The following is a 13,085-nucleotide window of genomic DNA, read 5'->3' as shown; positions in this document are numbered from 1 at the left end:
TGAGGCGCTCAGTCTGACCATTCGACTGCGGGTGAAAAGCAGAAGAGAAGGACAGCCGAACCCCCAGGCGAGAACAGAAAGCCTTCCAGAACCTGGACACAAACTGCGTGCCTCTATCGGAAACAATATTAGAGGGAATGCCGTGCAATTTAACAATATGGTCGACAAAAGCTTGTGCCAACGTTTTAGCATTGGGTAAACCAGGGAAAGGTACGAAATGAGCCATCTTGCTAAAACGGTCCACCACCACCAGGATCACCGACTTCCCCGAGGAACGAGGAAGATCCGTGATAAAGTCCATGGACAGGTGTGTCCAAGGACGGGAAGGTATGGGTAACGGGAGAAGGGAACCTGAAGGCCGTGAACGAGGGACCTTAGCGCGAGCGCACGTCTCACAAGCAGCCACAAAACCCTCCACCGACTTACGAAGAGCCGGCCACCAAAATCTCCGAGCAATGAGATCTACCGTGGCTCTACTCCCAGGGTGACCAGCAAGAACCGTATCATGATGCTCCTTAAAGAGTTTGTGACGTAGCTCAGGAGGCACGAACAACTTCCCAGAAGGACAACGGGCAGGTGCCTCAGTCTGGGCAGCCTGGAACTCGGCCTCCAAATCGGAATATAGAGCAGAAACAACTACCCCCTCCGCCAAAATGGGACCCAGGTCCTCGGAGTTTCCTCCTCCCGGAAAACAGCGAGAGAGAGCATCAGCCTTCACATTTTTTATCCCAGGTCGGAATGTAACAACAAAATTGAATCTGGAGAAGAACAGAGACCATCTGGCCTGTCTCGGATTCATACGCCTGGCCGACTCCAAGTATGCCAGATTCTTATGGTCGGTAAAAACGGTGATAGGGTGCCTGGCCCCCTCCAACCAATGGCGCCATTCCTCGAAAGCCAACTTGATGGCCAACAACTCCCTATCTCCCACATCATAGTTTCTCTCTGCCGGGGAGAGTTTTTTAGAGAAAAAGGCACAGGGTCGCCATTTGGCAAGAGAAGGGCCCTGGGACAAAACCGCACCCACACCCACCTCGGAAGCATCCACCTCAACAATAAAAGGTAAGGAAACATCGGGATGCACCAAGACGGGAGCAGACGCAAAACTCTCTTTAATCTTAGAAAAGGCTGCAAGCGCCTCCTCCGACCAAGAGGAAAAATCCGCCCCCTTTTTTGTCATGTCAGTAAGGGGTTTGACAACAGAGGAATAATTCAAAATGAACTTTCTGTAATAGTTCGCAAAACCCAGAAAGCGCATCAATGCCTTCTGATTCTCAGGAAGCTCCCACTCAAGTACAGCACGGACCTTCTCCGGATCCATGCGAAAACCAGAAGCAGAGAGGAGAAAACCCAGAAATTGAATCTCCGATACCATAAAAAGACATTTCTCCAGCTTGGCGTACAATTTATTTTCCCGCAGAATCTGCAGAACCTGAAAAAGATGATCCTGATGGGTCTGAACATCAGGGGAAAAAATCAAAATATCATCAAGATACACCAATACAAATTTCCCCATTAAATGGTAGAAAATACTATTAACAAAATGCTGAAAGACGGCCGGAGCATTCATCAGGCCGAAAGGCATAACGAGATTCTCGAAATGCCCGTTAGGGGTATTAAAGGCCGTTTTCCATTCATCCCCCTCTCTGACCCTGACCAGGTTGTACGCACCTCTCAAATCCAATTTGGAAAACACCTTGGCCCCAAGAATTTGGTTGCAGAGGTCCGGGATCAGAGGAAGGGGATAGGGATCGCGAATCGTGATACGGTTCAGCTCCCTAAAATCTAGGCAAGGTCTCAGAGAGCCATCTTTTTTTTTAACAAAAAAAAAAACCCCGCGGCCACAGGTGACTTTGAGGGACGAATATGCCCCTTCTCGAGACTCTCGGAGATATAAGTTCGCATTGCGATTCTTTCCGGTTGTGAGAGATTGTAGAGGCGTGCTTTTGGCAGCTTGGCGCCGGGAATGAGGTTAATGGGACAGTCAAACTCCCGGTGAGGAGGTAGCTCCTGAACACCGCTCTCGGAAAACACGTCCGAGAAATCAGAGAGAAATGATGGCACAGTTTTAGTAGACACCTCTGCAAAAGTCGCTGTGAGACAATTCTCTCTACAAAAGTCACTCCACTCATTTATTTGCCTTCCTTGCCAATCAATAGTGGGGTTATGTCTAGTGAGCCAGGGTAACCCCAAAACTAGAGGAGAAGGCAATCCGTTAAGGACAAAACAAGATATATCCTCCACATGAGTGTCACCTACAGCTAGCCGGATATTGTGAACAATGCCCTTCAGAGATCTCTGTGAGAGTGGAGCAGAGTCAATAGCAAAAACAGGTATATCCTTTTCTAATGTGCAAACCTGAAAACCATGCATTGCTACAAATTGAGTGTCAATAAGATTGACGGCCGCTCCACTATCGACAAAAATCTCACAAGAAATGACTTTGCTCTCTAGCGCCACCCTGGCAGACAGGAGAAAACGGGAACTGCAGGTCAGAGGAAAAGCATCAATTCCTACATCAACTTTGCCCAAAGTAGCAGATGAAGCAGAATTTGATGATTTACCTTTTGAGATTTTTCTCTTATTATCGCTCTTAGTACAGTTCAAGAATCTCCTAGAGGGACAAACATTTGCCAAATGACCTATGCCCCCACAACAAAAACACACCATACTCTGAGGACTAAATCCTCTTTTATCAGGGGCAAGTCGACATAGCTGCATGGGCTCCTCCTCAGAGGGGAGCGAGACAGGATGAGGCCCCTGCACACTGAATGAGTCCGCACCACTGCCCCTAGACTGACAATGGCTGGACAGAGAGGTCTCGTTTATTTCTCTTAGACGCCTGTCAAGGCGTACCGCCAATGACATGGCAGACTCTAAGGACGTTGGTCTCTCATGGAAAGCAAACGCATCTTTCAATCTCTCTGAGAGACCATGACAGAACTGACTCCGGAGTGCAGCATCATTCCAACCCGAATCAGCTGCCCATCTCCGAAATTCAGAACAATAAAGCTCCGCAGACAGTTTGTTCTGGCATAAAACACGTAAGTTAGATTCGGCCAGAGCAACACGATCCGGGTCATCATAAATCTGCCCCAGGGCCACAAAAAATCTTTCCACGGATCGAAGGGAGGGATCCCCTGATGGCAGCGAAAAAGCCCAAGTCTGAGCATTACCCCTGAGCAGGGAGATGACAATCCTCACCCTCTGCTCCTCCTTACCAGAGGAGTGGGGACACAAGCAAAAATGGAGTTTGCATGCCTCTCTGAAGCGAACAAAATTCTCACTGCCCCCGGAGAACGTTTCCGGAAGTGAGACCTTTGGCTCGCAACAGACTCCATGAGCCGGAGCAGAGCCCAATGCTTGAAGCTGAGTCATAGATTGACGGAGATCCGCTACTTCCAAAGAAAGACCCTGCATGCGGTCAACCAGGCCAGAAAGCGGATCCATGTCAAAAAAGGACGGTTTTGGTGGATTATAATGTCACGACTGTATGTGAGCAACAATAGTATACACAGTAAAAGAGCTACTGACCGGACCCAAACTAGGGAGGATAAAGGGTGACCCCTGTCAGACCCTCAAAGCTCTCTCTATTCTGCTAAAGCACATGCCCGGATCCAAATGGCGGTACGAGGCATGCCCACGTGCCTAAGACTGATGACCACTGTAACCCCTACAATAGTGGAAGGGGCACGGCCACCGGTGCCCTACTCAGTATATGGAGGGAACCGTGGCCACCTCAGATCCAGTCAGAAAATAATCAGGTACACAACAATGTCTGTACACTTAGCTGAAGGTGTTGCAGCCGCAGGGAAGACGGATCCAAGGACAGCTGGCAATATCCGGAGTGCTTGCTGCAGCAGAACACAGGTCCAGTGAACTGATAGCTACAAGTGAAGATACTAAAGCAAGAGCTACAACTGAAATGAGAACTATAATCCACGCCCTACAATAGGAGGAGGGGTGATATAAAGAGAGGGAAATCAAACGCATGAGGAACAGCTGGGAGGAAGGAAACCAAAAGTAAACAGAGCAGTGAGAACTCCTCCCAGCTCTAGTAGTGACATCATCACAGGGGTGGAGAAACAGAGCTGTGAGAACGTCCCAAAGCTCTGGTAGTGACAATAGTGCTATATAGTCGTTTTTTAGAATATTCGTCAATGGCGAATACTCTAAAAAACTAATATATTGCACTATAGAATATAGTGCTATATATTCGTTTTTAGCATGTTCGCCATTTTTTCAATCTGAAAACATGATTCTTCCCTGCTTCTTGCTTGTGGGCCAATTAGTCATTGGCCCACAAGCAACTTAATCAGGAGGGAATCATGACTTAAGAAGGAAAAAAAAATTACAAAAATTCTAAAAAACGAATATATAGCACTATATTGAATATCAAATATTTGTCATTTTTTTACATCTAAAAACATGATTCCTCTCTGCGTAAGTTGCTTGTGGGCCAATGACTCATTGGCCCACAAGCAAGAAGAAGGGGGGAATCATGTTTTCAGATGTTAAAAAATGACGAATATTCATTATAGCGAATATATAGCACTATATTCGAAATTTTCACACATTCTCGAGGTTGTGAGATTCAAGATAAATATTTGTAATTCGAATATTCGTGCTCAACACTAGTCATTATTACAGATGGCTGGGTAGTGGGAAAAAGGTTCCATGAGATTGGCTCATTTACTCAGTGCTTGGAGATTCCATATATTGCTTTTGTTGCAGGTTATTTGACAATGAAGCTAAATCAAATTTCTCAAGACCATATGGAGTTAGAGACTGGAAGATGTCAGTGGTAAGGGATCATTGCATTCCCACGAAATATCTAGCAGCCATCTGTCTAATTATGGAAAATGGAAAGATCTGGAATCAAGTATAAAAAAGAAACTACCATTGACAAAGATTTGCGTCGACCACTCCCATTTGGAAGAACAAAGATGGCGCAAAGTATTGTTGCAGCTACTGAAAGGAATTCGCTGGATGGCAAAAAACTATCAGAGGATCATCAGATACTGTATTCACAGAACATAATCGTATTTTTCTCCAATTACTGGAGCTGATCTCTGAATTTGATCTGGTTCTGAAGGAACACTTGCAACGTGCCAAATAAGGAACCAATGCACATTATCTGAGCAAGGATATGCTAAACAAATTTCTGTATTTAATTGCCGATGCAGTGATTTAAATAATCATAAAAAAGGTGAGACAAGCTAAATATTTTAGCATCATTGTAGACTGCACACCAGACATCTCCAAACAAGAGCAGTTGTCACTTGTGCTGCGATATGTGGACATCGATAATGTTAGCAAAACAGTGGAAGTCGAGGAAAGCTTTCTGGAATTTCTGGCTGTCACAGATACAACTGAAAAAGGTCTTGCAAGTGTTATTTTGGAAAGACTGACAGAACAACATGGACTGTGTGTGTCAAACATTCGAGGTCAGTGCTATGACAATGGTGCTAATATGAGGGGACAATACAAAGGCTATTGTTTAGAAAAAAATCCTCATGTCTTCTTTGTACCATGCTCTCCACATAAATCTCGTAATAGTGCACGCTACAGAGAACTCAAGCCGAGCAAAACATTTTTATGATCTGTTTAATCGCATTTATGTGTTCTTCTCCGGAGCAACTAAGAGGTGGGAAGTGGCTTTAGAGCATTTGTCACATCTAACACTTAGAGCTCTGTCTCAGACATGATGGTGTGCTCGCCTAGAATCAGTGAAAGCTATTTTATTAAGTTTGCACAACTTGTTGATGCTTTAGAAGTCTTTTTACATGGTACCCAATATTCCAGTGACACATACAGTGAGGCAAAGATTTTATTGGATTCCATATGCACATACCCCTTTGTTGTCTCTTTATGTGTATGGTATGACATTCTCCTCCAGGTCAACCAAATTAGCCTGACTGTACAAACAGAAACCATTAATGTTTCAAGTGTTATTCCACTTGTAAAATCTATTACCACAGCTTTTAAAGAATACAAGGTGTTAGGTTTCAAACAAGCTGAATGTAAGGCAGAGGGTATTTGCGAAAAGCTGGATATACCTACTGAATACCCGACACACAGGGTTAGAAAGAAAACTCGGCAATGCAGTGACCAAAACTGTCAAGAGCCAGCATGCCAGCAGGCAAGTGGAAGAACATCAAAACAAAAGAAGGAAGGTATATGGAAGAAGATAAAGAACTAGCTGACTGCCTCAATGAATACTTCTGTTCAGTTTTTACAAAGGAAAATTAAGGAAAAGAACCTCAGTTAGAAAGGAAGACTAATGAATCTTTGGATACATGTGTCTTTACAGAGGAAGAGGTTCTAAGTCAGCTATCTAAAATGAATACAAATAAGTCACAGGTGCCTGATGGGATACACCCGAAGCTATTAAAAGAGCTTAGCGGTGAACTAGCAAAACCATTAACAGATTTATTTAACCAATCACTGGTAACAGGAGTCGTCCCAGAAGATTGGAAATTAGAAAATGTTGTGCCCATTCACAAGAAAGGTAGTAGGGAGGAATCGGGCAACTACAGCCCAGTAAGCCTGACATCAATAGTGGGGAAATTAATGGAAACCATACTTAAGGAGAGGATTGTGGAACATCTAAAATCCCATGGATTGAAAGATGAAAAAAAGCATGGGTTTACTTCAGGGAGATCATGTCAAACTAATCTTATTGATTTTTTTGATTGGGTGACTAAAATAATAGATGGCGGAGGTGCAGTAGACATCGCTTATCTAGACTTTAGTAAGGCTTTTTATACTGTCCCACATAGAAGGCTTATCAATAAATTGCAGTTTTGTGCTTGGACTCCCATATTGTTGAATGGATTAGGCAGTGGCTGAGGGACAGACAACAGAGGGTTGTAGTCAATGGAGTATATACAGACCATGGTCTTGTTACCAGTGGGGTACCTCAGGGATCTGTTCTGGGACCCATATTGTTTAATATCTTTATCAGCGAAATTGCAGAAGGCCTCGATGGTAAGGTGTGTCTTTTTGCTGATGACACAAAGATTTGTAACAGGGTTGATGTTCCTGGAGGGATACACCGAATGGAAAAGGATTTAGGAAAACTAGAGTAATGGTCAAAAATCTGGCAACTAAAATTGAATGTTGGTAAGTGCAAGATAATGCACCTGGGGCGTAAAAACCTAAGAGCAGAATATAAAATCAGTGATACAGTCCTAACCTCAGTATCTGAGGAAAGGGATTTAGGGGTCATTATTTCAGAAGAAATAAAGGTAGGCAGACAATGTCATAGAGCAGCAGGAAATGCTAGCAGAATGCTTGGGTGTATAGGGAGAGGCATTACCAGTAGAAAGAGGGAGGTGCTCATGCCGCTCTACAGAGCACTAGTGAGACCTCATTTGGAGTATTGTGCTCAGTACTGGAGACCATATCTCCAGAAGGATATTGGTACTTTGGAGAGAGTTCAGAGAAGAGCTACTAAACTAGTACATGGATTACAGGATAAAACTTACCAGGAAAGATTAAAGGACCTTAACATGTATAGCTTGGAAGAAAGACGAGACAGAGGGGATATGATAGAAACTTTTAAAATACATAAAGGGTATCAACAAGGTAGAAGAGGAGAGAATATTTAAAAGAAGAAAAACTGCTACAAGAGGACATAGTTTTAAATTAGAGGGGCAAAGGTTTAAAAGTAATATCAGGAAGTATTACTTTACTGAGAGAGTAGTGGATGCATGGAATAGCCTTCCTGCAGAAGTGGTAGCCGCAAATACAGTGAAGGAGTTTAAGCATGCATGGGATAGGCATAAGGCCATCCTTAATATTAGATAGGGCCAGGGGCTATTCATAGTATTCAGTATATTGAGCAGACTAGATGGGCCAAATGGTTCTTATCTGCCGACACATTCTATGTTTATATGTTTATTAGGTGCAAGAAAAGAATTTGAAGAAGGTTAAATTTTTTGCAAACATTTACAGACAAGTTTGGATTTCTATATGACATTAAGAAAGAAGCTGCTGATTTGTCTAACTTACAGCCCCAGTGTTTAAAATTCTCTGACCCAGCAGTTGATGGAGAAGTTATGCTTAAGGGGATCAAGACACTGGCTGAATGTTACCTATACAGGAGACTTTAAAGTATATATTCTCCCAATCACTTAATCTGGCATTCCCAAACCTTGTTTTAGCATTGCAGTTGTTGTTAACTGTGCCTGTTTCAGTTGCATCTGCTAAAAGGATGTTCAGTAAATTAGAAACTACCTAAGGTCCCAAATGTCGCAAGACAGATTAAATGCACTAGCAGATTTTAATCAGGTAATTCATTTTTTCTGCAGCTGAAAAAACACGTAGAAAAGTGTTTTAACTGATTTACACAAGATACCACTTTTGTGTTCTGCCAAAAAAGTTCTGGACCATCAATGCTGGACTCCAACAAGACATTTCATAGTGTTCTGCATTAACTTCCTTTTGTACTTTTTCAAATGTTTTATGTCTTTACTAGTGTTGATCGAGCACCAAAGTGCTCGGGTGTTCAGGTGCTCGGGTCAAGCACCCGAGCACAATGGAAGTCAATGTGAGAACACGAGCATTAAACCATGCACCCCCAGCTCTGAAGAGGGGAGGGTGTCGGGTTCATAGGAAAAGGTCAGAAATTGATGGAAACACCAACTAAGTGATTCCGGAACAGCATGGGGAGGATGATTCCCAGGTCGCTGCTGGGAACGATGTTGTCCGAGTAGTACGCCAGTTTTACAGACTGACACTAATACACACAAAATCGAAGATAAAATCAATTTTAGAGGGAAAATTGTTAGGAAACATTCTTTCCTGTATATTTACTTGTATATAAAGTGTAAGTGCTGCCAAAAATTACAAGGAAGAGGCACTCCGATGCAACCTGCATATCACATAATGGAGGGCCTCGTTCACATTGTGGTACAATTGTTCAGGTAGTGGGACTCCTACACTAGTAAACTGGTGCCTATGCACTAAGAGACAAGGCTTTCAAAAATTACAAGGAACCAACACTCCAATACATCCTTTATTGCACATAAAGGAGGGCACCATACACCCTTTAAAAATTATGATTGATGGCCTGCTGGTGACCCTCAAAAACATTAGGAGCAAGGGCCTGCTGGTGACCCTCTAAAACATTATGGGCGAAGTCTGCTGCTTAGCTGACCATATAAAACAAAAGGGGTGAGGGTCTGCTACAGAGCTGACTCTCTAAAACAATAGGGGTGAGTGTCTGCTGCTGATCTGAGCATCGAAAAAATTATTGGCGAGTGCCTGCTGCTGAGCTGACAATTGAAAAAATTATGTGCGAGGGCCTTCTGGTGAGCTGACCCTGTAAAACATTATGGTTTAGGGCCTGCTGGTGAGCTGACCCTCAAAAACATTATATGCGAGGGCCTGCTGGTGAGCTGACCCTCTAAAAGATTGTAGGTGAGTGCCTGCTGGTGAGCTGACCCTGTAAAACATTATAGTTGAGGGCCTGCTGGTGATCTTACCCTCAAAAACATAATATGCGCTCATTTTACCAGCGGCCTGCTCGGGGACGGCGAGCAGCTCAGAAAAGATCGAGGAACGTGTACAGCAGTGCAGAAATGTCTAAGGGACCAGCAGTTGGCATTGACCTTGGCACCACCTACTCCTGTGTGGGTGTGTTTCAGCATGGCAAGGTGGAAATTATTGCCAATGACCAGGGCAACAGGACCACGCACAACTATGTTGCTTTCACAGACACCGAGAGGTTGATTGGTGATGCTGCCAAAAATCAAGTGGCCATGAATCCAACCAATACAGTGTTTGATGCCAAATTACTGATTGGGCGTAGATTTGAGGACTCTGTTGTACAGTCTGACATGAAGCACTGGCCTTTTGAAGTTATCAGTGATGGTGGAAGACCAAAGCTCCAAGTTGAATACAAAGAAGAGTGCAAGTCTTTCTATCCTGAAGAGGTCTTCTCTATGGTCTTAGCAAAGATGAAGGAGATTGCAGAAGCTTATCTTGGCAAGACTGTGACAAGTGCTGTGATCACTGTCCCAACCTACTTCAATGATTCCCAGAGCCAGGCTACCAAGGATGCTGGTACCATTTCTGGGCTCAATGTACTGCGTATCTTTAATGAGCCAACTTCTGCAGCCATTGCCTATGGACTGGATAAAAAGGTTGGAGCAGAAAGGAATGTGTTGTTCTTTGATGTTGGTGGTGGCACTTTTGATGTATACATTATGACAATTGAAGATGGAATCTTTGAAGTAAAGTCAACAGCTGGTGGCACCCATCTGGGTGGTGAAGACTTTGATAACAGAATGGTGAATCACTTTGTAGCCAAATTCAAAAGGAAGCACAAGAAAGACATAATTGATAACAAAAGACCTGTTCGCCGTCTCCGCACTGCCTGTGAACGTGCAAAGCGCACTCTGTCATCCAGTACCCAGGCTAGCATAGAAATTGACTCTCTGTATGAAGGCATCGACTTCTACACTTCAATCACCAGAGCTCGCTTTGAAGAATTGAATGCTGATCTCTTCAGAGGAACCCTGGATCCAGTAGAAAAGGCTCTTTGTGATGCTAAGCTTGACAAATCACAAATCCATGACATTGTGCTGGTTGGTGGTTCCACACTTATCCCCAAGATTCAGAAGTTCCTTCAGGACTTCTTCAATGGAAAGGAACTGAACAAGAGTATCAACCCTGATGAAGCTGTAGCCTATGGTGCAGCTGTTCAGGCAGCCATCTTGTCTGGAGACAAATCTGAGAACGTGCAGGACCTCCTTCTGCTTGATGTCGCTCTCCTGTCTCTGGGTATTGAGACTGCTGGTGGAGTAACGACTGTCCTGATCAAGCGTAACACTACCATTCCCACAAACAAGACACAGACCTTCACAACATATTCTGACAACCAGCCAGGTGTCTTGATTCAGGTATATGAAGGTGAGAGGGCCATGACAAAGGACAATAACCTACTGGGCAAGTTTGAGCTAACTGGCATTCCTCCAGCTCCTCGTGGCGTTCCTCAGATTGAGGTGACATTTGAAATTGATGCCAATGGTATCCTAAACGTGTCTACTGTGGATAAGAGCACTGGCAAAGAAAACAAGATCACAATTACCAACGGCAAAGGTAGTCTCAGCAAGGAAGACATTGAACGCATGGTTCAAGAGGCTGAGAAGTATAAGGCTGAAGATGAGAAGCAGAGAGACAAGGTTTCCTCCAAGAACTCTCTGCATTCAACATGAAAGTAACAGTTGAGGATGAGAAACTCCAAGGAAAGATCTCCGATGAGGACAAGTAGAAGATCCTGGATAAATGCAATGAGATTATTGCTTGGCTGGACAAGAACCAGACTGCAGAGAAGGATGAATTTGAACATCAACAGAAGGAACTTGAGAAGGTCTGTAACCCCATCATCACTAAGCTGTACCAGAGTGCTGGTGGCATGCCAGGAGGAATGTCTGGTGGCTTCCCAGGAGCAGGTGCTGCTTCATCTGGACCCAGAATTGAGGAGGTCGACTAAACATTGTCTAGCGATGCATTCCTCTAAACTCCTAGGACGCAATTGTTTTAATGGCTGTTCCAATTAATTCCCATTAAGTTTACTTAGTTGGGGCATTAATACTTGAATTCACTCCATCAGACATAAAACGTCATTGCACTTTACCTGTACTGTAATAAACTGGTCTAGAGAAATAAAGTTATTTAACTGGCAAAAAAAAAAAAACAACAACATTATATGCGAGGGCCTGCAGGTGAGCTGACCCTCTAAAACATTATATGCGAAAGCCTACAGGTAAGCAGACGCTCTAAAAGATTGGGCCTATGTGAGGGCCTACTGATGAGCTGACCCTCTAAAACATTATATGTGAGGGCCTGCAGGTGAGCTGACCCTCTAAAAGAATGTAGGTTAGGGCCTGCTAGTGAGCTGACCCTCTAAAACATTACATGCAAGGGCCTGCAGGTGAGCTGACCCTCTAAAAGAGTGTAGATGAGGTCCTTCTGGTGAGCTAACCCTGTAAAACATAATGGTTGAGGGCCTGCTGGTGAGCTGACCCTCAAAAACATTATATGTGAAAGCCTGTTGGTGAACTAAACCTCTAAAAGATTGTAGGTGAGGGCCTGCTGGTGAGCTGACCCTGTAAAACATTATGGTTGAGGGCCTGCTGGTGAGCTGACCCTCTAAAACATTATATGTGAGGGCCTGCAGGTGATCTGACCCTCTAAAAGATTGTAGGTGAGAGCCTACTGATGAGCTGACCCTCTAAAACATTATATGTGAGGGCCTGCAGGTGAGCTGACCCTCTAAAAGATTGTAGGTGAGGTCCTGCTGGTGAGCTGACCCTCTAAAACATTACATACGAGGGCCTGCAGGTGAGCTAACCCTCTAAAAGATTGTAGGTGAGGCCTGCTGGTGAGCTGACCCTGTAAAACATTATGGTTGAGGGCCTGCTGGTGAGCTGACCCTCTGAAAGATTGTATGTGAGGGCCTGCTGGTGAGCTGACCCTCTAAAACTTTACATGCAAGGGCTTGCAAGTAAGCTGACCCTCTAAAAGATTATAGGTGAGGGCCTGCTGGTGAGATGACCCTCAAAAAATTATATGCGAGGGCCTGCAGGTGAGGTGACCCTCTAAAAGATTGTAGGTGAGGGCCTGCTGGTGAGCTGACCCTTTAAAAACATTATATGCGAGGGCCTGCAGGTTAGCTGAAGCTCTAAAAGATTGTAGGTGAGGGCCTTCTGGTGAGCTGACCCTCTAAAACATTATATGCGAGGGCCTGCAGGTTAGCTGACGCTCTAAAAGATTGTAGGTGAGGGCATGCTTGTGAGCTGACCCTCTAAAACATTATATGCGAGGGCCTGCAGGTTAGCTGACGCTCTAAAAGATTGTAGGTGAGGGCATGCTCGTGAGCTGACCCTCTAAAACATTATATGCGAGGGCCTGCAGGTGTGCTGACCCTCTAAAAGATTGTAGGTGAGGGCCTGCTGGTGAGCTGACCCTGTAAAACATTATGGTTGAGGCATTGCTTGTGAGCTGAACCTCAAAAACATTATATGTGAGGGCCTGCTGGTGAGCTGACCCTCTAAAAGATTATATGTGAAAGC

General features: G+C 44.3%; 1 protein-coding gene across 1 annotated transcript; it reads left to right on the top strand.

Moving 5' to 3' along the window:
- The first annotated feature begins 9,515 nt into the window (after positions 1 to 9,515).
- LOC120997776 (heat shock cognate 71 kDa protein-like) lies at positions 9,516 to 11,693 on the top strand. The gene has a single exon (XM_040428043.1). It carries the CDS (start codon positions 9,588 to 9,590, stop codon positions 11,223 to 11,225), a length of 1,638 nt encoding a protein of 545 aa, XP_040283977.1. The 5' UTR covers positions 9,516 to 9,587; the 3' UTR covers positions 11,226 to 11,693.
- The last annotated feature ends 1,392 nt before the right edge of the window (positions 11,694 to 13,085 follow it).

This window comes from Bufo bufo, chromosome 4 (genome assembly GCF_905171765.1).
Source record: "Bufo bufo chromosome 4, aBufBuf1.1, whole genome shotgun sequence".
Lineage (NCBI taxonomy): Eukaryota > Metazoa > Chordata > Amphibia > Anura > Bufonidae > Bufo > Bufo bufo.
This window is presented reverse-complemented; position numbering and strand designations above follow the sequence as displayed.